The sequence below is a fragment of the Neoarius graeffei genome, chromosome 25 (genome assembly GCF_027579695.1).
Source record: "Neoarius graeffei isolate fNeoGra1 chromosome 25, fNeoGra1.pri, whole genome shotgun sequence".
Taxonomy (NCBI): Eukaryota; Metazoa; Chordata; class Actinopteri; order Siluriformes; family Ariidae; genus Neoarius; species Neoarius graeffei.
Genome location: NC_083593.1, coordinates 8829453 through 8852140, shown reverse-complemented (window position 1 = coordinate 8852140; position 22688 = coordinate 8829453). Strand labels below are relative to the sequence as shown.

Genomic DNA, 22688 nt, shown 5'->3' with positions numbered 1-22688 from the left:
GTGCTCCCCCCAATGCCTCGTTTTGCACCAGGCTTTGGTGAATTGAGGTCTGATTACAACCAGAATCCACCAACGCCTGATATGTATCCCCTTGAATACTCACCGGTATGCAATACGCTCCGGCCCGATCGAGGGCGGCCTCTGGCACGTCGGGGATCCGAACCACCGCGCCCACTTCCATCGCCGTGCACTGCTGTTGAAGGTGGCCTGGCTCCCCGCAGTGCCAGCAAACCAGCCCGGGCTTTCCCTCTGCACCGGTGTTATGGGGCTCACTCACCTGAGGGGGGGGAGAGACAGACACAGAAGGGAGAAACGGGAGGGCACTGCAGGTGTGGCGGGCCGGCTGGGGTGGGGGAATGGGGCGAGGACGGGACACAGGAGGAGAGAGAAGAGGAGAGAAGAGAAGACGCCGTCTGCTGTCCTGCCGCCGGAACAGCCGCCAAATGATCCTCCGCCAGCTCGACTGCCTGAGCCAGCGACGCCGGGCGGTGGCACTGGACCCACTCCGCGGTTCCTACTGGTAAGCAAGTGATGAATTGCTCCAGCACCACCTGGTCGATGATCCCCTCGGCGTCGCGGTTGTCAGCCCTCAACCACCGCCAGCAGGTGTCCTGGAGCTGCTGGCCAAACGCGAACAGCCGGCCTACTTCCTCCAAGCGCAAAGCGCGGAAGCACTGGCGCTGCTGCTCTGGGGTGTGCCCCACACGCTGGAGGACGGCCCAGCGGAGGTCCGTGTAGGCCAGCCGGCGGTCGGCGGGGAGCTGTAGCGCAGCCAGCTGTGCCTCTCCCGTTAGCAGGGGGAGGAGGCGCGCCGCGCGCTGCGCGCTGCTCCATCGGCCACCCCGAGGCTTCTGCAACTTGCTCGAAGAGCGTGATAAAAGCCTCGGGGTCGTCCTGTGGACCCATCTTGGTTATAGTGAGGGGAGACAGGCCCGCGGCGGGAGCGCTGGTGGATCCCGCCGACGCGAGGAGGTGCTGGAACGCCTCTCGGTCTTCTTGCTGGGCCAGCACCAGGGCCTCGAAGCTCCATTCTTGTTCCTTTCGGAGGGTGACGAGCGCCTGGTGCTGCCTTTGCTGGGCCGTGGCGAGGGCGTGGACCAGGTCGGCGAACGGGGAGGACTCCATGGGGCTGATCGGCTGGTGCTCCACTATGTCCCGGGTTTCGGCACCACTGTAGCAGTTCTATATGAGTGGGTGGAGCACAGAGGACGGCAGGACAGAGATCAGGTTTATAAATAGGCTTTATTGCCACACTTTTCAGTCTAACAATATCTTGCACCAATAGACACACACGCAACCGGCGTCTAGCTTGGGGATGAGCCCCTCTGCTCTCTGCTCTCCCTCTTTAAGTAGGGCGCGGTCACTGGGAAGACACACACAAACACAGGTTAACTGACGTCAGGTGTAGTGATTCTGCCACTTATCTTCCCTGACTCCGCCCTCCTGTCACAGATCGGCGCTTGACCACGCCCCCGCTGCCACAAATACATTTGTTTATACTGATTGAAAATGTCAGATAAGCCGATTTCCATTCGGCCAGTGGAATGGAATGCCAGCGTGCCGCAAGAAAGGGTTAAGAGTAAATAATCTGATGTTGATGCCAAAAATTTAAACCTTACAGTACATCAGTGTATGTTTAGCATGGAAAGACAGGGACCACGCTTAAAGCTAGCTCATCTCATCTCATTATCTCTAGTCGCTTTATCCTGTTCTACAGGGTCGCAGGCAAGCTAGAGCCTATCCCAGCTGACTATGGGCGAAAGGCGGGGTACACCCTGGACAAGTCGCCAGGTTATAATAATAATAATAATAATAATGACACAAATATCCAGATCAGTTGTAGTTATTATTAGAAATCATTATACCGTTAAAGGATAGGTAATTTTGGAGAAATCAATGAAAGTAAGCTCGATTTTGAAAGAAAACTCCATCCTTTTAGCCCTTCTTCCAAAGCCGCTCCTCAAAAACACGTAACGCGTACTGCCTGATTACTGATGAAGGAGGAGTCGATGAGAGAGAATATTGAGGAGACGAGTGTAGCGCGTTGTTATTGTATCCAACTACCTCATATCTCATTCACATAAAAGAAAGCACCTAATATTATCACAATGGATGTAAACAACAAACATGGCTATTGTTAGTTTGACTAGCTTGCTACATCACAGGTATTTAGCAGACACTCTTAACCAGACCGACATACAACAGGACCCTGACACACCCCACACAGGGAGCAGTTGGGGGTTAGATGCGTTGCTCAATGGCACTTCATCCATTCCTACTGGTCCAGGGAATCAAACCAGGAACCTTTTTGTCCCAAAGCTACGTCGCTAACCTCTAGGCCATGGCTTCCTCCATAGAGAAGCTAAAGATTGCTAGCTTTAGCAATGACTCTGGTCACATGCAATGAGTGCACACAGACCATCCAATCATTTCATTTGGAAGATGGTGTAATGATTGGATGCATTTTTTTTTACAGCCCTGTGACTTCCACAGAGGACTTCTTTTTTCCAGTTTATTGTCAGAGCATTTGATTCATTCATTTCTGTCATGATCCATCCTTCCATTATCTGTAGCCACTTATCCTGTACAGGGTCGCGGGCAAGCTAGAGCCTATCGCAGCTGACTATGGGTGAGAGGCGGGGTACACCCTGGATAAGTCGTCAGGTCACTGCAGGGCTGACACATAGAGACAAACAACTATTCACACTCACATTCACACCTACCGTCAATTTAGAGCCACCAGTTAACCTAACCTGCATGTCTTTGGACTGTGGGGGAAACCAGAAGAAACCCATGCAGACGGGGAGAACATGCAAACTCCACACAGAAAGGCCCCTGTCGGCCACTGGGCTTGAACCCAGAACCTTCTTGCTGTGAGGCGACAGCGCTAACCACTACACCACCCTTCTGTCATGATGTAAAAAAAGAATTTCAAGAAATTATATATATATTATTCTAAAAAATTACTTAGCCTACCTTTAAAACGTACCTGCGTTTGTGCAAATAAGTTGAAATCACATTCAGTCAAAAAATGTGGGATAGAAATAAATAGAAAGAAAAGTAGAAAAAAAATCTCATTGGCGAGCAAAAATAATTAAAAATAAAGAAAAACTTTATTCATCACACACTTGTGAAATTCCTCTCTGCATTTAACCCATCTGAAGCAGTGAACACACACGTCAGCAATGAGCACACACACATACCCAGAGCAGTGGGCAGCCATGCTAACAGCGCCCAGGGAGCAGTTAGGAGTTAGGTGCCTCACTCAAGGGCACCTCAGCCCAAGGCCATCATTTCTGTCATGATCCATCCCTCCATTATCTGTAGCCACTTATCCTGTTCTACAGGGTCACGGGTGCAAGCTGGAGCCTATCCCAGCTGACTATGGGCGAAAGGCGGGGTACACCCTGGACAAGTCACCAGATCATCACAGGGCTGACACATAGAGGCACACAACCATTCACACCTACAGTCAGTTTAGAGCCACCAATTAGCCTAACCTGCATGTCTTTGGATTGTGGGGGAAACCGGAGCACCCAGAGGGGACCCGGGGAGAACATGCAAACTCCACACAGAAAGGCCCCACCAGCTGCTGGACTCGAACCCAGAACCGTCTTGCTGTGAGGCGACCGTGCTAACCACTTACACCACCATGCCGCACTTCATCCATTCCTGCTGGTCCAGGGAATCAAACCAGGCACCTTTTTGTCCCAAAGCTATGTCTCTAACCTCTTGGCCACGGCTTCCTCCATAGAGAAGCTAACAACCCCCACCCCAACAAACTGAAGACTTGAACTGACTTCATTGCACTATCACTATTTGCACTACTGTTTATTCATATTATGTTTTGTAGATACTGCAAATATCTATGTAGCACTACAGTTCATTCATATTGCACATTTTGAACATATTGTAAATATCTATCACATCATTATACCATTCCATACCCTGTAATTCCTGTACATTTATATTTATGTATATTACACTTATGTTATTTACTGCTATGCACTTCTGGTTAGATGTAATCTGCATTTCGTTGCCTTGTACCTGTGACATGTGCAATGACAAAGTTGAATCGAATCTAATCAAATCAAATCAAATCAAATCAAATCAAATCAAATCAAATCTAATCTAATCTAATCTAATCTAATCTAATCTTCTTCTTTTAGCTGCTCTCGATTAAGGGTCGCCACAGCGGATCTTTCATCTCCATTGCTCCCTGTCTTCCGCATCCTTCTCTACCACACCTGCCACTTTCATGTCCTCTCTCACCACATCCATGTATCTCCACTTTGGCCTTCCTCATTTTCGTTTGCCTGGCAGCTCCATCCTCAATATTCTCCTTCCCACATGCTCTGCATCTCTTCTCAGGATGTGCCCGTACCATCTCAGTCTCATCTCTCTTAGCTTAATTCCCAAGCTCTCCACATGTGCTGTCCCTCTGATGTGCTCGTTCCTTATCCTGTCCGACCTCGTCACTCCCATCGCAAACCTTAATATCCTCAACTCCGCCACCTCCAGCTTTGCCTCCTGTCTCTTCGTTAAGGGTACGGTCTCCAGTCCATAAAAATGTAAAAACGAGTGAGTATATGTTTAGGTGCAAGCCAGGCATTAAAATATCCGTTACCTGGTTTTCTTCCACACAGATAGAAGGCTAATCTGTCCATCAGTTCGTACTGGATCTCCACCAACCTGTCAGCCAGCTCCTGATGTCCTGCTTGTCTAAGAAAGACACCAAAAGCAGAATTTACATTTTCATTTTTAAAACTCAATTTAGGATTAAAAAAAAATACTGCATGGATCGAAAAACAACAGGATTTTAAATGGTTATGAAATGGCAAAATATCACAGACTGTCATGAAACTTTAAGCAGCATGTTGTTCATTTGAATCAAACCCTGGTGCATTTCATTTCAGTGCAGATCGCTCAAACAACAAACACAGAAACCCAACTCAAGCATCTCAATCAATCAATATTTCTTTTTTGTCTTGAGGCCAGATATTACAAATCATACAGTATGTGCTGTCCCTCTGATGTGCTCGTTCCTTATCCTGTCCAACCTCGTCACTCCCATCGCAAACCTTAACATCCTCGACTCCGCCACCTCCAACTTTGCCTCCTGTCTCTTCATTAAGGGTACGGTCTCCGATCCATACATCACAGCTGGTCTCACTATACATCACAGACTGTATTTACATGAGCTGCTATTATTATTATTATAATGGGCGGCACGGTGGTGTAGTGGTTAGCGCTGTCGCCTCACAGCAAGAAGGTCCGGGTTCGAGCCCCATGGCCGGCGAGGGCCTTTCTGTGCGGAGTTTGCATGTTCTCCCCGTGTCCGCGTGGGTTTCCTCCGGGTGCTCCGGTTTCCCCCACAGTCCAAAGACATGCAGGTTAGGTTAACTGGTGACTCTAAATTGACCGTAGGTGTGAATGTGAGTGTGAATGGTTGTCTGTGTCTATGTGTCAGCCCTGTGATGACCTGGCGACTTGTCCAGGGTGTACCCCGCCTCTCGCCCGTAGTCAGCTGGGATAGACTCCAGCTTGCCTGCGACCCTGTAGAACAGGATAAAGCGGCTAGAGATAATGAGATGGGTTTCCTGATCCCTGCACTACGATCCACATTTACAAGCTCGCAATCTAAAGCTAGCAATCTTTAGATTAGATTAGATTAGATTAGATTAGATTATTGAGATGGTATGGGCACATCTCTTCTCAGGATGTGCCCATACCATCTCTCTTAGCTTGATTCCTAAGCTCTCCACATGTGCTGTCCGTCTGATGTGTTCGTTCCTTCTCCTGTCCAACCTCCCATCGCAAACCTTAACATCCTCGACTCCGCCACCTCCAACTTTGCCTCCTGTCTCTTCGTCTAATCTAATCTAATCTAATCTAATCTAATCTAATCTAATCTAATCTAATCTAATCTAATCTAATCTAATCTAATCTAATCTAATCTAATCTAATCTAAAGAGTGCTAGCTTTAGATTGTTAGCTTGTAAATGTGGATCGTAGTGCAGGGATCAGGAAACTAATATAATAATAATAATAATAATTGCTCATGTAAATACAGTCTGTTGCTTGGTTGTTTGGCAGTTGCTCCGCCCACTTCGTCACCTCAGCATTCCGGAAGTTGAAAAAAAAAAAAAAAAAACCTCAGGCTGTAGTGGAGGAGCGGAGAACAAGGGCGGAACTGTTTTCATTTATTCCGCTTTAAAATACTATATATTCATTCGGCGGTCGGTTTTCACTATATATTATATATATTTTTTAATAATTGTAAGTATTGCGTCTCACGAATGTGAAAGAAGAAGCGCATTTCGAGGAGTTTTTGCAGTAAAAGGATGTCAATGAGGCCTCGCAACAGGGAAATCTGCGCTGACTGCAGCGCCCCTGGTGAGTCAGAGCTCCACTGGGCTCAGGAGCGACTTTATCCATCTTTATTCTCCTTTATTCACCGCTTGGATAAACAGACTGAAGAACAAAACTTCGGTTGGTTCACAGCTGACTGCAAAAAAAAAAACCGTTTTACTGCAGCTTGTTACTTCTTTTACTAGCTGGCAGGTTAGCTAGCTAGCTAGCTGGCTAAAGTGATAGCGAATACGATATCTGAACTGAAGCTCGCTGGCTGAACGCCCGGACACAACATTTTCTCTTATTAATGTATATATATTTTCTAAAATTAATTCTTTTTTTGCCTGCGTCACATAACAGTATCATATTATGTGCTCAATTTCAAGCTGACGTTCGTTCTTCTTTCCCTATCCGTATTCCGCCCCCTCTGCTAGGATTGGCTGAGTTGAACGTCTGTCTGATTTTTGGGCGGCTTGTAAATGTGGATCGTAGTGCAGCGATCAGGAAACTCGTAGCCAATTACAGTGAAGAAGGCGGAACGTTGTCGGAATACAGGTGTCACTTATACCTTATAATAAACCACAACAACAACAGTAGTATCTAGTAATAGTCTTTTACATAGGAATAGACAAAGACTAAACGTACAAGGAAAGAAAGCTACACTTAAGCTTAAAAAAAGTTTTAAAAGCACACCAAGGAATCACAGTGAAGAAAAATCAAAGCTCTTGTAATATTTGTAATAGATTGTTGTAATATTTAACAACATTTGTCATTATATATTGTTGTTCTTGGTAAATAGGAATAATGCAATTTGATCCAAGGTGAAGAATTTTCCAGGGAGCTCTAAAACCAGCAGATCAGTTACAATAGAAGTCAATATCTATAAATCTCAGCCTTTATGAGGTTTGCTGGATTGACCGACAGTACAAATCAGATTCAGGTTTATTATAAAGCCCTTTAAAAACAACAACGGTTGACCAAAGTGCTGAACAGTCCAACTAAGTAAAGAGTCAAACATATGGCCTAAAAGCCATATGTTTAAAATTTTTTCTTAAATCTTTACCGTCTTGCTCTTGTGAAAGTTATTTATTTATTTTTTCCATCCTTCAGAGCCTCGATGGGCCTCAATCAATAGAGGAGTCCTTATTTGTGACGAGTGCTGCAGTATACACCGAGGTCTGGGTCGTCACAGCTCGCAGGTCCGCCATCTGACCCACACGCCGTGGCCTCCGTCGCAATTACAGGTACAGTGGTTTTTTTTTTTTTTTTTGCACGACCGTTTGTTGTTCCACATTGGGCACAGCGCTGCGGTCGCTATCAGGAAATGAAGCATTGTGTCGCAGTTCCTCAAATAAAAATAGAATAAAGTCGTGTGGCTCGGGCTTGTCTTGTGGCTTGTTTCATGCTGCTGTTCCTTCCTCATGTGCTGCTTTTGTGTTTCAGCTTTACTCTTTGTCCATAGGAGATGAATCTGTGTTTCTTTAAATATAACGCGTGATGTCGTCATGTTTCACCCGCAGATGGTCCAGACTTTATATAACAATGGGGCGAATTCAATTTGGGAGCACAGTCTTCTCGACCCTTCCTCGATTATGAGCGGAAAACGCAAAGCCAATCCACAGGACAGAGTGCAGTAAGTGATTGAGTTCATAGACTAGAAGTCAATGTAACTTGTACAGGACTTTTATACAGAACAGGTGAGTTTGGTTATGGACAGCATAACAGAGTTTGAAGTAAGAAATAAGGTGTAAAACACTTGGTGACATCAGTTCTAGGAAAATTATCAATTTTTTTTTTGTACATTTCCATTTGCCTAATACACTCACCGGTCACTTTAATAGGAACTTGTTCTTGATTCTGATATTCTTGTTCTTGGCTGCAGAAGTGGAACCCAATGTGTTCTTCTGCTGTTGCATGCTGAGATGCTTTTCTGCTCACCACGGTTGTAAAGCGTTACTATATCCTTCCTGGGAGCTCGAACCAACCTGTCCATTTTCGTCTGACCTCTATCAACAAGACGTTTGTTTTCACCCACAGAGCGGTCATCGCTCACTGAGTGTTTTGTTTGTCGCATCATTCTGTGTAAACTCTAGAGACTGTCGTGTGTGAAAACCCCAGGAGATCAGCAGTTTCTGAAATACTCAAACCAGCACATCTGACATCGTGAAAGTCACAATTTGAGAGATCACAATTTTTCCCCATTCTGATGTTTGAATCAACATGAACTGAAGCTCTTGTTTTGTATCTGCGTGATTTGATGCCTTGTGTTGCTGTCAATGGATTGGCTGATTTTTAGAGAACTGCATAAAACAAACGGCAGGTGTATTTATTGCGTGTTCCTAATAAAGTGGCCAGTGAGTGTATGTTAGATTTCCGTCACCATTTTTTTTAAGTTACTGTGATAAGCAAACGCAGCCTGTCATGCTACCAAGAAACCTCAAAGTATGATGCGATGCAATGCACTGATACTGCAGACTCCTTCCAAAAAAAAAAGTTATAGATATAAATATCCAAATGACCAATCAGAATCGAGAATTCAACACGTATGAAAATTTACCAAAGTGCTTATTTCTTACTGTCTTTCAATCCGTGTCTGTTTAGTCCCAACAAAACGGAGTTCATAAAGGCCAAATACCAGATGTTGGCTTTTGTTCATCGGATGCCATGTCGCGAGGACGACAGCGTGACTGCGAAGGATCTGAGTAAAGTAAGAACCAGAAAACAGGAATTTACTGGAAGATAACGTTTCCTCTTTTACCTCACCACGTCTTTCCTCTTTTGAATATGAACCGTAACGTAATTTGTCTTCAAATCCGTCTTGTCACCTTTCACAGCGAGAACGCTCGATTATGATTTTCGATTCATTTTCAGCAACTCCACTCGAGCGTGCGCACCGGGAACCTGGAGACGTGTCTCAGGCTGTTGTCTTTGGGAGCGCAGGCCAACTTCTTCCATCCAGTAAGTTTCTGCTGTTTGTCTTTTCTCCTCTTCTTTTTTTTTTTTCGTTATTTGTCATGCTAGAGTTTCGATATTAGTTTTCAATCTGCAAGTCATTAAAATATGAGAACAGCAATAAATAAAAAGTAATAAAGCCCTAAATGCCAGATTAAAAGAAAGTATGACCGGGGAGTTGTGGAATATTTTCCTGCTAATAATTTAAGCTCTGTGAAATTCCTTGCTTTCAGAAGCAAATAACCAGTGAATAGTGACAGCTATTAAACGTTCTTGCTTGGTTCAAGGCTATAAATAAAACGCTTCGTGTTACCACTCTAGTGTCACCGACTCTGAAATAGAAGCATCCGCGTCTTAGTGTCCCTGCTTTTTAAGCTCATTCATGTCCCACTCTGTCTCTCACATACCCCTTTTCCACCAAATCAGTTCCAGGGCTGGTTCGGGGCTGGTGCTGGTTCACAGCTCGTTCAACTTGCGAGCCAGCTGAGAACCAGTTTGCTTTTCCATAGCTTGCGGTGCTAAGGGAAGCCACGTCATTATGTCGCTGTATACGTCAGTTACATTGTTGTATACGTCAGTTACGTCGCTACGTTTGCATAAACCTTGGTGCGAATATCGAAGCAAAAACAACACGGAAGAAGCAGCAGCAACACCAACAATAATAATGGATGACTTCGCGTTTGTACAGCTGCTGTTTCTCGTCGCTTAAAAATGGCGATCTTTCGCGGTCTTGTTATTGTTGTTGGTCTTAACAACTCCGCAACACCCCCCCCCCCCCCCCCCCCCCGCTGACGTAAGCGGTTCTTTCCTCTGGCCCAGCAGAGAGTTGGTGCTAGCCTGGAACCGGTTTTTCTGGCCCCAGAGCCAGTTCTTTGTCAGTGGAAACAGAAAACCCGGTTCCAAACTAAGCACTGGCCCCGAACCAGCCCTGGAACTGCTTTGGTGGAAAAGGGGCAACGGAAAGGTTGTTAAAGTCTTTAAAAGCGTCCCGGATTTGCGTATGCGTGATTATATCAACCAGTCATATGGCAGAATCCTGCAGATACAGGTCAGAAGTCTGAAAGGTAACGTTCAGATCAAAATTAAAATTTTTTTTTTGTCCCCCCCGACACAACGTTTTGTCTCGAATCTGTTCTTTGCATTTCGAAAGCCAAAGATGATGATGATTTTTCCGTTTCAGAAAATTTGCTAATTCTGTTTTTTGTTTCCGTTTTCTGGCATGAGAGAGGAAAACGTTTCCATGTACTGATTATATAGTTTTAGAGTTCTGAAATCCTTCAAAACAAAACTCGAGCAGTGCTTTTTTTTTTTTTTTTTTTTTTTTTAAATTCAACTTCTGCATAATTATCAGGGCTCGAAATTCGCGGTGGTCCGGTCGCCCGAGGCGACTTAATTTGTCATTTGGCGGGTAATTCCTGTCACTAGTCAGCCCGGCTGGCTAGTTGAAAATAAAAAATATATATGAAGCGAAGATTCAGACTAGGGCTATGCGATATATCGAATATACTCGATATATCTCCGAAAATTCTGTGTGAGATACATATAATTATTATGTTGTAGCTATCGAGTATTTTATGGTCATCTGCCGACTTGCGTTTGTTTCGTGTTTGTTGCGTTTGTTTAAAACTTTTTCCGTCACACACTCGCCAACCAGTCCCGGGCGACATCTGGGTGCTGAAAGGAACTTGCGGGCAGTGTTGCCAGATTGGGCGGTTTTAAGTGCGTTTTGGCGAGTTTTGAACATATTTTGGGCTGGAAAACGTCAGCAGTATCTGGCAACACTGCTTGCGGGAAGATTTTCTGGTTTCTAGTCAGCGCTGACTCAGTTCGTGCAATCGCTGGTGTTGTATAGGTTACCGTGTAAGCTCTGTCAATTTCAGCGACAAATAAAAAATGGAAGCGGACGAATTGGTTCCTAAAAGAACTAGTAAGGGGTCAGTCATCTGGCATTTTTTTGGATATCGCGAGGAGGACGTAGAACAGCAAATGCCAGTTTGTAAAGTGTGCAAAAAAAAAAACAGTATCAAAATACTCGGGTCTTGAAATAAATGCACATTAGTCATGAACAATGGTAACTACTCTCTTTTGTGTTATTTTTGACAGAAGTAAAATTCATACATGAACAAATTTTGGCGAGTTGATTTTCTGTTTGGCGAGTTACTTTGGAAGGTAACTAGTCCGGCTGGCTGGTGAAAAAAATATATGAATTTCGAGCCCTGATTAGAGACTTTCAGGTTCAAATTAGGAGAGTAAGAGAAAGGAGTTGAAGAAATGTATGGTATCGCTTCAAAATGAAATAAGACGTCATGTCACGGCTCGACATGAACTTTTTAATCCACACGTCCAGTCGGATAAGCAGCAAGATCCTTTACTTGTCCTGACCATCACTATTATTATTATTATTATTATTATTATGTATTTACTAGTTAAATGAAAGGAAAGGGATTAACAGAGTTTCTCAAAAAGCAGGTATAGTTATGATAATCATGATACTTTTTATAATTTTTCAATAAAACTCACTTTAACTGTAACAGGAAACATAAAACTGTGCGTGTGTGTTGTTCTAACCCATTACCTGATCTGCACTTTAAGAGTTCAAATTCAAAGCTTCTGGAAGAAATAAAGTTAAATCTTGATTCATCCGGTAAACCGTGAAGTATGAATTAATGGAATGAAATGAAAACACATGAACAAAACATTAGGGTGACCAAATCACACCGTGAATGAAAACAAACCGTAAGCGAGTTCAGCACTGTCGTACAATTCACCCGAAATATTTTATGAGATTTGTGATGGTTAATGTGAACCATACAAAAGAAAAATATAATAAATGTCCCAGTGAAAAGGAAGATTCACCACAGATGTTTATTTTATTGAGGTATTTGATCTCCATTTCTCCAATTTCGGTGAATTCAGTGTCTAATAATCTATAATTAGATATTACAACCTGGTTATTTTTACACACGCACCTGCTGCACTCGGCTTCCCCGGAATTTTGTAAACAGTCACACGGCCGGCTTACTGAGGGGATCGAACGAGATTTGTTGGAACTTTATTGATGTAACTCTTGAATAATTACTATTAAAAATGGCGATGTTCAACAAATGTTCAGTTTGTCCGGTCGTTGAGGCAGATACAGGTTTAACACCAGTATATCAGCATTGTGAGCTGCTTTGTATTTTCCAGGGTGAGGTGTTCCTGCTTGTAAAATCCAGGTGTCTTTAATCCAGTCATTGTGCACGCTGATCATAAGCCCTTGCGTCATTTATAACATGGCGGAACATTGATAGTTTGTTGACAACCTGGTTTACACCGAGATTCGATTTCTTTTAGCAAAAAAAAAAACCTCACTGTATAGCTGCGTGGATTGAATTTCTCGGGTTTTGAAACTGGATGCTGACAAAAACCCGCTTTCCGTTTCAGAATGGCGGTTCCGTTTCAGACAAGCAATTTTCCGCGTTATTTTCCGTGCTTGTGGAAAATTATTATCCATACAAGGAACCGGCTCCTGGCCAGGAAACCCAGTTCCAGAGTGGCGCCAACTCCTTGCTTGTCAAGAACCAAAAACTGCTTCTGTCAGGTGCTGGGGTGGGATTAGCATAACCAAGAAGACCAGATAAAACTAAAATAGTGGAGCATAGTCTGGCAGAAATGTAGTCCTCAGTAGCGGTCGTTGTGCAAGACGGGCTGGTGGCTGAGAAAGCTGTATACCATGATGTGGCAAAGCATGGAACCATGGAAAAGCAAACCAGGTCTTAGAAGATCGCAAGCTGAACCATAACTAGCACCTGGATTGTGTTGATGAAAGAGATCAGAACCACTCTTTACAACTGAAACATATCTCATCTCATTATCTGTAGCCGCTTTATCCTGTTCTACAGGGTCGCAGGCAAGCTGGAGCCTATCCCAGCTGACTACGGGCGAAAGGCGGGGTACACCCTGGACAAGTCGCCAGGTCATCACAGGGCTGACACATAGACACAGACAACCATTCACACTCACATTCACACCTACGCTCAATTTAGAGTCACCAGTTAACCTAACCTGCATGTCTTTGGACTGTGGGGGAAACCGGAGCACCCGGAGGAAACCCACGCGGACACGGGGAGAACATGCAAACTCCACACAGAAAGGCCCTCGCCGGCCACGGGGCTCGAACCAGGGCTTTGAACCAGAATTTTTTTCCTATTGGTTCGTTCCGAACAGAAACGGAATTTTAACGTTTCCGGTTTTGGGTTCCACCATTAAATAGACGTTCCCGAACCTATTAGAACAAAAAAAATTAGTTCCCAGAACGGTTAATTATGTTCCCTGTCAGCTGTTTAACAAATGGCTATAAAATTATGTCTCTGTCTCATCCAGCTTAAGCCAAATGTAGGCTAATTCTATTACAACCTTCATTAAATAAGACAAGAAATAATTCAAAACAATTATTATTTCAAATGTTGGCGATTTGGATTCTCAGTATGTCTTCCCATCTACACAAACAGAAAAAGTGCCAAAAATGAAAGAGAATTCGTTTAGTGTGTTACCAAAGGCTAGTCAGGCCCTATAGAGGGCTACCGCATGACGTCACCGCGCCGCGAGATTTTGTTAGGTGCCATATTGGAAGACCAAGTACACATCTATGCAAGTACATACATACATAAAACAAACTACACCTGCAATGTAGCCAGGGCCGGTTCTGCCCTAATCTGGACCCGGGTGCAACATCGCGCAACTTTGAGGAACGAAATAAAAACCGGTATTAACCGGTTACCATTATTTTTAATAAGCGTTTCTGTTCCGGAACATAAAAAATAATAAAGTTTCTGGTTTCGTTTCTGTTCCATGTGAAATAGAAAAAGTTCCCGGTTTTCGTTTTCATTCCTTGAACCGGTTCAAAGCCCTGGCTCGAACCCAGACCTTCTTGCTGTGAGGTGACAGTGCTAACCACTACACCACCGTGCCGCCCTCAACTGAAACATTTACCAAAAAAAAAAAGCCCTAAACATTTTGCTCATCATGCTGTTGCATAATTGGACATTTGAATAAATGAGCAACGGATACAGGCGGTCCTATTAAAGTGAACACATTTCAGGCACTTTGTTTATTTATAAATGAAAAACTTTCATCTGAAACATTCCATTCCACAAAAAAAAAAACTATTGAGTAATGTAAGAATTGCATAATAATCGTATAGTTTCTTGAGAAACAGGACACAGAGGATGGAAGTCTTTCACGATTACATCATGGGGTTTTGCGGTTTCGAAATTCCTGGAAGTGTACATGAATTTTTTTAGCAGTGCCACAACAATAACGAGCAATGATGACGATGTTGCTTGATGTTTTGAATGCAACAGACAGCGCCGAATTATGATGCGTCAGTGCAAGTCTTTTGATCTGTCTCTTTCACCTGCTCGCATCTTTCTTTTTCAGGTGATTAAAAAAAAAAAAACAGCAAAGCACAGTTTGCATGCACCACATTTCAATCAGCTGCATGCAGCAGGAGTGTGGTTAATTTCACACGCAGGATGATGCACAAGCCTGTAACAGAGCAGTCCAGAGCTCTCCGACACTGCAGAATGTCAGATCGCCTTTTTTTTTTTTTTCCTCCTCCCCGCCCCCTTCAGTGCATTGTGAGGATTGGTATACACAATTTCCTGAAAGTTGTTAACAGTAATTACATTCTTGTCTTGTGTAGGAGAAAGGGAACACTCCGTTACACGTGGCGGCGAAAGCGGGTCAGCTTCTCCAAGCCGAGCTCCTGACCGTGTACGGCGCAGACCCCGGCGCTCCAGACAGCAGCGGAAACACACCGATCGATTATGCAAGGTCAACCATTTTCACAACATAGAAGAGACATCGTTCGTTGTCCATTTAAATTTTAACAGTCTGCGTTTACGGAAAATGTTAGCCTTGAAGTCCAACACCCCCCCACACCTTTTTTTTTTTTTCTTCTTTTTTTCTTCTTCCCTCCCCCCTGGTGTGTTATAAGTAAAGATGCTACTGGTGTAGAGATGATTCAAAGGAATCATATGAAATTGATTCATTTGTATTGTTCGCTATTTGTTTCTGTTCAGCCTTTCAGTGCACATAAATAAGCGAATGAAAACCGTGTAAGAGGAGTCGGTACGGAAACGGCGTACGCAGAGGTACAGGAAAAAAAAAGCGAACCAAATTTCGGCAAACTGGAATGATCTGGATATCCAGAACACATCGTATTTCTGCTGCGCTTCAGCCACGGGCGATTGCTCTAAGACAACGAGGGAGGCTCAGCGTCCTCTAAAAATGACGAACATCGTGTAGGATGAATTGCGCTAGGCTTATGTTATAGCCGACCTTATAACATTGCTATTTCAGATCCAGAATCATAGAAATATATGTGCTCAACCTACTACAGTGCGAAATCATTCCGTTATAACTTTCCCCAGTTCGCCTAATGTGTGCGTGAGTTTTTCCCCCCTCGTGACAGCGCGATGCAGCCCAGCCTCAGTGGATTGGGAGCTATGTGCTTGTCAATCTCAAAATGCAAGACGATTATTGGACAAATACTGCGAAAATGCCCGCCCACGGAGTCTCACGGACTCCCAGCCTCAGTGAACTTCAATGGCATTTGGGAGCTCTGCGCTTTTCAATATCAAAATGCAAGATGATTATTGGACAAATACTGCGAAAATGCCCGCCTACGGACTCCCAGCCTCACATGGGAGGGACATGACAGTTTCCGCGAGGAGACTGATGATTGGTGAAAGCGGCCGGATATTTTCTTTGATTGACAGCTCGTTTCAAATATAGACAGGCAGCGGTGAATTTCAGTTCAGTCCCATGCGGATTCGCAAGTGCTGTGGTGTATTGTAAGAGATCAGCTTACATTTTGATTTCATTCATTACATACGGTTTCTACCAGCTTTTTTAGTTTGTATAGATTTTCATTGTAAATAAAGTGTAAATATAGTGTTGTCAAGTTTGCTATCTTAGTTCCAGAAATTTCGTTTATTTGAGTGACTGAACTTGAACTTGAGGGGGCTAGTCAGCTAGCAAGAAAGCTGCGCACGGATGCCAAGCATTGCTGATTTAATTTTGGCAAAGCCATTTGCCAGTCTTCCTTTCGAGGAAAAAATTTAAATTAAAGAGCAGGGTAGACCAACGCCTCAAACTGACTTGGTGAAAAAGGTAGGGAATAATACTCGTTCCTTTCAGCTCTCCTGGTACGAGAAAGTGAATTGGCTAACAGCAAGTGACCCACATCAACAACAGTAAATAGGCTACTTTAGTAATGTGTCATGGATGGACCAAAAATATAGAATCTATTTAAAATGTTTATGCTGAGTATATTATATTGGAATATATATTTCTCTGGATATGAATTAAACACCGCTACAATTTGGAAAACATTTTTAAACAAAAACACAGCCGAGAACATTTCACACTACAGATCTGGATTAAAAGTGAAGGGTTATCAAAATTGTCAGTAAAACATTTCTCAGTCAAAATAAGTAAAATATAGGGAAAGTGTCACTGAATGAAATGTGTGGCACCCAGCTCTATGTTTGGCTCCCCAAGGTCAGTGCTTGCGCCTATTCCAGAACACTCTGCTGTTACTGCTGAGGTTCCTGACAAAGAGCTGCTTTCAATAATGATCAATTTTTAAACAACATGCCACAATTTTAAAATATAAAATGTTAAAATATACCCCTCCCCCCCAACACCACCATCATGTATATTGGACAGTAGGCTAATGGGCCAAAAGAACCTGTTATTTCACAGTTTGTGACGCTGCCAACAATCAGCCAGATCAGAGGCAAGAGTATGGGCAAAATTGATGTTTTTTTCTTTTAAAATCTGGAAATATCGTAACCGACCAGCCTCCCCTGTTTGAAAGACTACCAGCCGCCACTGGCTTCAGCTCTGTCCTTTGGCACAGTTTGCTTATAGGAAGTTTAGTATTTAAGAAGAAAAAAATGAAATGCAGCAAGTTTTGCTTACTTCCTGTGTTCGGGTTACTCAAGGTCGTATCGCTTTCGCAATTCAATCGCAGCGAGAAAGCAATTCGATTCTGAATCGACTCAGCTGCAGGAATCGAAGTGATCCTGTATTTCAGATTGAGCTAAACTGAGCTCAATGTTGTGGAAATATGATTTTGTAATATCTGGCCTCAAGACAAAAAAGAAATATTGATTGCTTGAGATGCTTGAGTTGGGTTTCTGTGTTTTGTTATTTGAGCGATCTGCACTGAAATGAAACACACCAGGGTTTGAGTCAAATGAACGACATGCTGCTTAAAGTTTCGTGGCAGTCTGAGATATTTTGCCATTTCATAACCATTTAAAATCCTTTTGTTTTTCAATCCATGCAGTATTTTTATTTATTTTAATCCTAAGTCGAGTTTTAAAAATGAAAAATGTAAATTCTGCTTTTGGTGTCTTTCTTAGACAAGCAGGACATCAGGAGCTGGCTGACAGGTTGGTGGAGATCCAGTACGAACTGACGGACAGATTAGCCTTCTATCTGTGTGGAAGAAAACCAGGTAACGGATATTTTAATGCCTGGCTTGCGCCTAATCATATTCTCACTCGTTTTTACTAGCCAGGAAAAGCAAGCCGCCTCCTCCTCCTCCTCCTCCTCCTCCAGGCAGCGCAAAATCCAAATGATCTCGATCTTTCATTCTAACGCGGGCGCTGATCAATTTCAACCAGACGTCTTATTTCCTCTGGAGACGTGACGTGACCTCGGGTTTATTCATAACATCATTTTGCTTCGTCTGAAAAAAAATATCAGGCTGTGTGTGGGTGGAGATATGGGAGAACAGGAAATGTAGACTTCTTTGTAATTTGGTGATGGATATGTGAGCATTATACAGCCTCTGGGAAACTGAAATTGTAGCTTATGCACTTTTTTTTTTTTTTTTTTTGGTTTCAGATCACAAAAATGGACAGCATTTTATCATTCCTCAGATAGCAGACAGGTAAGATTTAAACTGTTTTATATCATAAATAAAATAATTGTAATGTCAAACCAAAATCATCTAGTGTAACTTTTGATTTTTCTGTGTGCTCACTTTAAATGGATAAGGAATGTGTAAGTATAAAACACGATGATATTTTGTTACTGGGAAGACGTTTGGACGTGTCGTTAAAGACTTTTCAGGAGTATAGTGTATGTAAAAGTGTGTTTTTCCTGTCTCTTGGTACAGCACTCTGGATTTGACTGAACTGGCTAAAGCTGCAAAAAAGAAACTCCAGTCAGTAAGTAACAAAAACGTAATGTTTTAGCTACTGTATTTAAGGTTAAAAATCCTCCCATACAGCTGATTTACCGCGAGTTGGCCTAGTGGTTAGCGTGTCCGCCTCTAGATCGGGAGATCGCGAGTTCTGCTCGCCGTCGGGCCATACCAAAAGACCATCGTAAAAATGGTACCTACTACCGTCTGGCAAGGCACGCTGCAATACAGATGCAAGTGGGGAGTCAAACTTTCGCGGTTACCAGAGGACCCGCCCCCCCACTGTAACCCTAGCTATGTAATAGGCAAGAGGCTGAGGGGTACGGAAACGGAGATTAGCGCCGCCCTATACGCCACATGGCGTGGGAAGGGACTTTGATTTTGATACAGCTGATTTGATCCATTTGAGGATGAGAGGATATGAGGTGTTATTGTGGTTGCCAGTAGCTGTTATTTTGCTGCGAAAGTATTAGGATAACACTGCAGACTTATTGACAGAAGTGGTATCTTAAAGGAACAGTCCACCGTACTTCCATAATGAAATATGTTCTTCTCTGAATTGAGACGAGCTGCTCCGTACCTCTCCGAGCTTTGCGCGACCTCCCAGTCAGTCAGACGCAGTCAGACGCGCTGTCACTCCTGTTAGCAATGTAGCTAGGCTCAGTATGGCCAGTGGTATTTTTTGGGGCTGTAGTTAGATGCGACCAAACTCTTCTGCGTTTTTCCTGTTTACATAGGTTTATATGACCAGTGATATGAAACAAGTTCAGTTACACAAATTGAAACGTGGTGATTTTCTATGCTATGGAAAGTCCGCACTATAATGACAGGCGTACTAACACCTTCTGCACGCTTCGACAGCGCATTGATACCTTCACTCAGGAGTTGTACCCTTTTTTTTTTTTTAGACAGGGCGGACGGACCAGGGCATTCGCCTGCCTGGCCGTGCCCGACGAGGAGCGCTCTCGGCCGGCTTGGGAGGCAGACGGCAGCCCCTCCTGGAAGTGTGGTTTTACCATGGGCCTCATGCTGAAAAATGACAAAGTCCCAATTTTACCATGGGGCTCGAGTTGTACCATTTTTTTTTTTTTTTTTTTTAGACAGGGCGGACGGACCAGGGCATTTGCCCGCCTGGCCGTGACCGAAGAGGAGTGAAGGTATCAATGCGCTGTCGAAGCGTGCAGAAGGTGTTAGTACGCCTGTCATTATAGTGCGGACTTTCCATAGCATAGACAATCGCTACGTTTCAATTTGTGTAACTGAACTTGTTTCATGTCACTGGTCATATAAACCTATGTAAACAGGAAAAACGTGGAAGAGTTTGGTCGCATCTAACTACAGCCCCAAAAAATACCATTGGCCATGCTGAGCCTAGCTACATTGCTAACAGGAGTAACAGCGCGTCTGACTGACTGGGAGGTCGCGCAAAGCTCGGAGAGGTACGGAGCAGCTCGTCTCAATTCAGAGAAGAACATATTTCATTATGGAAGTACGGTGGACTGTTCCTTTAAGGCCTCTGCATGCTCTTGCGACAAGGCTTTCGCAGATAGCTTTTCGCAGACAGTTGTAATTTATCGTTGAGTGGGGAGTAATAGGCGTGCGCGATGTTATTCACCGCCACAACGCAAGGGGGCGTGAAGTCGCTAGGAGTAGTTGGTGGGTGTGGTTAGTGGAATGGTTATCCTCCGGTTACTTATAATGACTAGAACTTTTTTATTTTTATTTTTATAATGACTAGAACTGGAGTCGTATAGATGTACGTACTTCCTCGATCAACCGCTCTTCATGCTGCTCCATCTTCGCTCGTGTTTTTAAAAATGGCGGTCGTGAAAACAAACCAAACCGGGAAAGTAGGGAAGCGGAAGTGCGTGTACAGCGGATGTAGAGTGGACCAATCAGAGCCCTCTTGTCTGTGACGCTGTCTGCGAGGCTGTCTGCAGTGGTCACAATTTTTGGGAGGTGCGCGCAGAGCATCTGCGAAGGTGGGGGGGTTACGCAGACGCTATCTGCGACACCGTCTGCGAGGACTGGGTTGTCAGCATAAATTGGCATAAATTTACTGTTTGCTGGAGTCCAGAACATTCTCGCCTCCCCCCCCCCCCCCCCAGTTAGCAGATTTCTGAATTTCTTTTTCGACTGTTTTCTCCTGTACACTCCTTTTAATGGTTATTCCAATAAATCAAGTTGTACACAAGCTGATAGCCGATGAGGTGCGTAACGCAGTGTTGGCTATAAGCCATGTACGACGAGATTGAGTGGAATAACTGTTTTATTCTATCCGCATTTACTGGATTTTGAGAAACGGAGCATTTTTATTTTTTGCAAATCCGATAAATAAACACTTTATGTAAAACGTCTGACAAAATTATTTCTGCTTAGGTGGACTTCTTAAAAACCTATCGATGGCTGCACGAATTGACTTTCTTTTTTTTTTGGTAGAAAGTGCCATCTTGCTGTCGTGCCGAGGTATAGAATAGCTTTAGACACTTATTTAATTCTTCCCTGGATATTTCAGTTCTGTAATTTTCAAACTTCTTTGAGCTTTTGAACTAGTCTAAAAAAATTCAACAAATTTTAATGCTTAAAGATGAAGAATGTAAACAAAGCGGCGAAATGGCACGAGCAATTTGTGAAAAGTGCGATGATGATGATTCCCGAAAAATAAAGACACGTTCTTACCATCAAATACTTTCATTCCATGTTTTGTTGCTTTTTGAGGTTTTGTTTTCGAGTAGTTTTTATTTCGTCCTCGGTTGGTTCAGCAAAGCGCTCCGCCATTTTGTTTTTCTCTACTCATGGTATATGAGCTGATAGCTTAGTCGTAGAGTAGCCAATCAGAGCACGCCATTATAAAAAAATAGAATAAAAAATCTCGCGCCTCGTCGGCTATCAGCTCATGTCCGACTCGTTTTCGTAGAATAATTGTTAATTATACTTGGACTAGCTGTAACATCGTAATAAGCTTAATCTTGTATCTCTTAACTCATATTGTGACGTTTTAATTGCAGCTCAGCAATCATCAGTTTGAAGAGCTGGCCATGGACGTTTACGATGAGGTCGACAGAAGAGAAACCGATGCAGGTTGGTGCAAATTATTCTCTCTGCACAGTGTAAGCGTAACATGAACGCTCTTAAAACATGCAAGTCAGAAGCCTAGCTTGTGGTCGAGATGACTTTTTTTTTTTTGGTTCTTCAAAGTTCAAATAAATATTGGTTAAAAATTGATGGTTTGATGATAAGGATGTGGTTTGGCTTTGCTGTAAATTTGGAAGTAATGAATTCGACTTTTTTTAAATGTAAAATATCATAAATCTCCTTGTATTTGCTCGCTATACAGACAGATTTTCCTCCACCATTCTGTCGTCCATGTTAGTTAGTTTTTCTGGTTTGTTCATCACCTTGCAATCTGATTGGTCGGGAGCTTGGGTGGAGAGGGGGGAAAAAAAAAGCCAAATGTGAAAGCAGAAAGTGTTTTGAAATTCTGTTATCAGTGTGGTTTCCACTTCCGTCAAATGTTCTGATGTTTTTGACGATAATTTCTCTACCGTATTGACGATTACAGTGTGGCTCGCGACTCAGAACCATAGCACTCTGGTGACTGAAACCACAGTGGTTCCCTTTCTCCCAGTCAACCCTGAGTACTCGTCCACCAGGAACCAGGTAAACCAGTAGCGCTGGTTTCAGATGTACTGTAGAGTCTGAAATGTAGAAATGGTGTTCAGACATCTGGTTTTCGTAACTGCTTCAGGAATACTTTCAGAAAGGACAACACGAAAAGTGTAGTTTGTAGTGTTGTGCTTTTTAAAGGTAATATTTTCTTGACAATAGCAGTTTGTCTTGCAGACAGCAGAGGGCTCTAGGAATTACAAACTGGTCCATTTAATTCCATCAGGATTATGTGGTTTCGTGCAGAAATGTCAGACATTAAAAGAATCGCTCTTAGTCTGGAGTGTTTTATCAGAATCGTGTGGAAATACTATTTTCTTTGTGTCCATTTAAAGTAAAGTAAATTTTATTTGAGTGATTCCACGCTTATGGGTACTGAAATGGGGACATGAACTTTTATTTTTAAAAATTCACCTAAAACCATTTCTTTTTTTTACCATCAGGTCACAAAACATGTAATCTTTAATGAATGATATGTTAAAAGCAGGGCTTTGAACCAGAATTTTTTTCCTAT

General features: G+C 43.3%; 2 protein-coding genes across 4 annotated transcripts in view; one reads left to right on the top strand and one right to left on the bottom strand.

The window, feature by feature from the left end:
• Positions 1–7575, bottom strand: part of sgsm1b (small G protein signaling modulator 1b) — a 44336-nt gene extending 36761 nt beyond the window's left edge. Inside the window, exons 1-2 of the mRNA XM_060908524.1 lie at positions 7418–7575; positions 4628–4722 (exon numbers count right to left, since the gene is read on the bottom strand). Of these exons, the coding sequence (XP_060764507.1) occupies positions 4628–4667 (40 nt within the window). The 5' untranslated portion in view covers positions 4668–4722; positions 7418–7575. The remainder of the gene's footprint in view (positions 1–4627; positions 4723–7417) is intronic.
• git2b (G protein-coupled receptor kinase interacting ArfGAP 2b) overlaps positions 6147–22688 on the top strand; it is a 42164-nt gene continuing 25622 nt past the window's right edge. For all 3 annotated transcript variants that reach the window (XM_060908528.1, XM_060908527.1, XM_060908526.1), the window contains exons 1-11: positions 6147–6396; positions 7465–7598; positions 7875–7987; positions 8956–9061; positions 9226–9312; positions 14990–15120; positions 17721–17815; positions 18208–18253; positions 18482–18533; positions 21517–21589; positions 22071–22168. In XM_060908528.1, the coding sequence (XP_060764511.1) occupies positions 6345–6396; positions 7465–7598; positions 7875–7987; positions 8956–9061; positions 9226–9312; positions 14990–15120; positions 17721–17815; positions 18208–18253; positions 18482–18533; positions 21517–21589; positions 22071–22168 (987 nt within the window). In that variant the 5' untranslated portion in view covers positions 6147–6344. The remainder of the gene's footprint in view (positions 6397–7464; positions 7599–7874; positions 7988–8955; positions 9062–9225; positions 9313–14989; positions 15121–17720; positions 17816–18207; positions 18254–18481; positions 18534–21516; positions 21590–22070; positions 22169–22688) is intronic.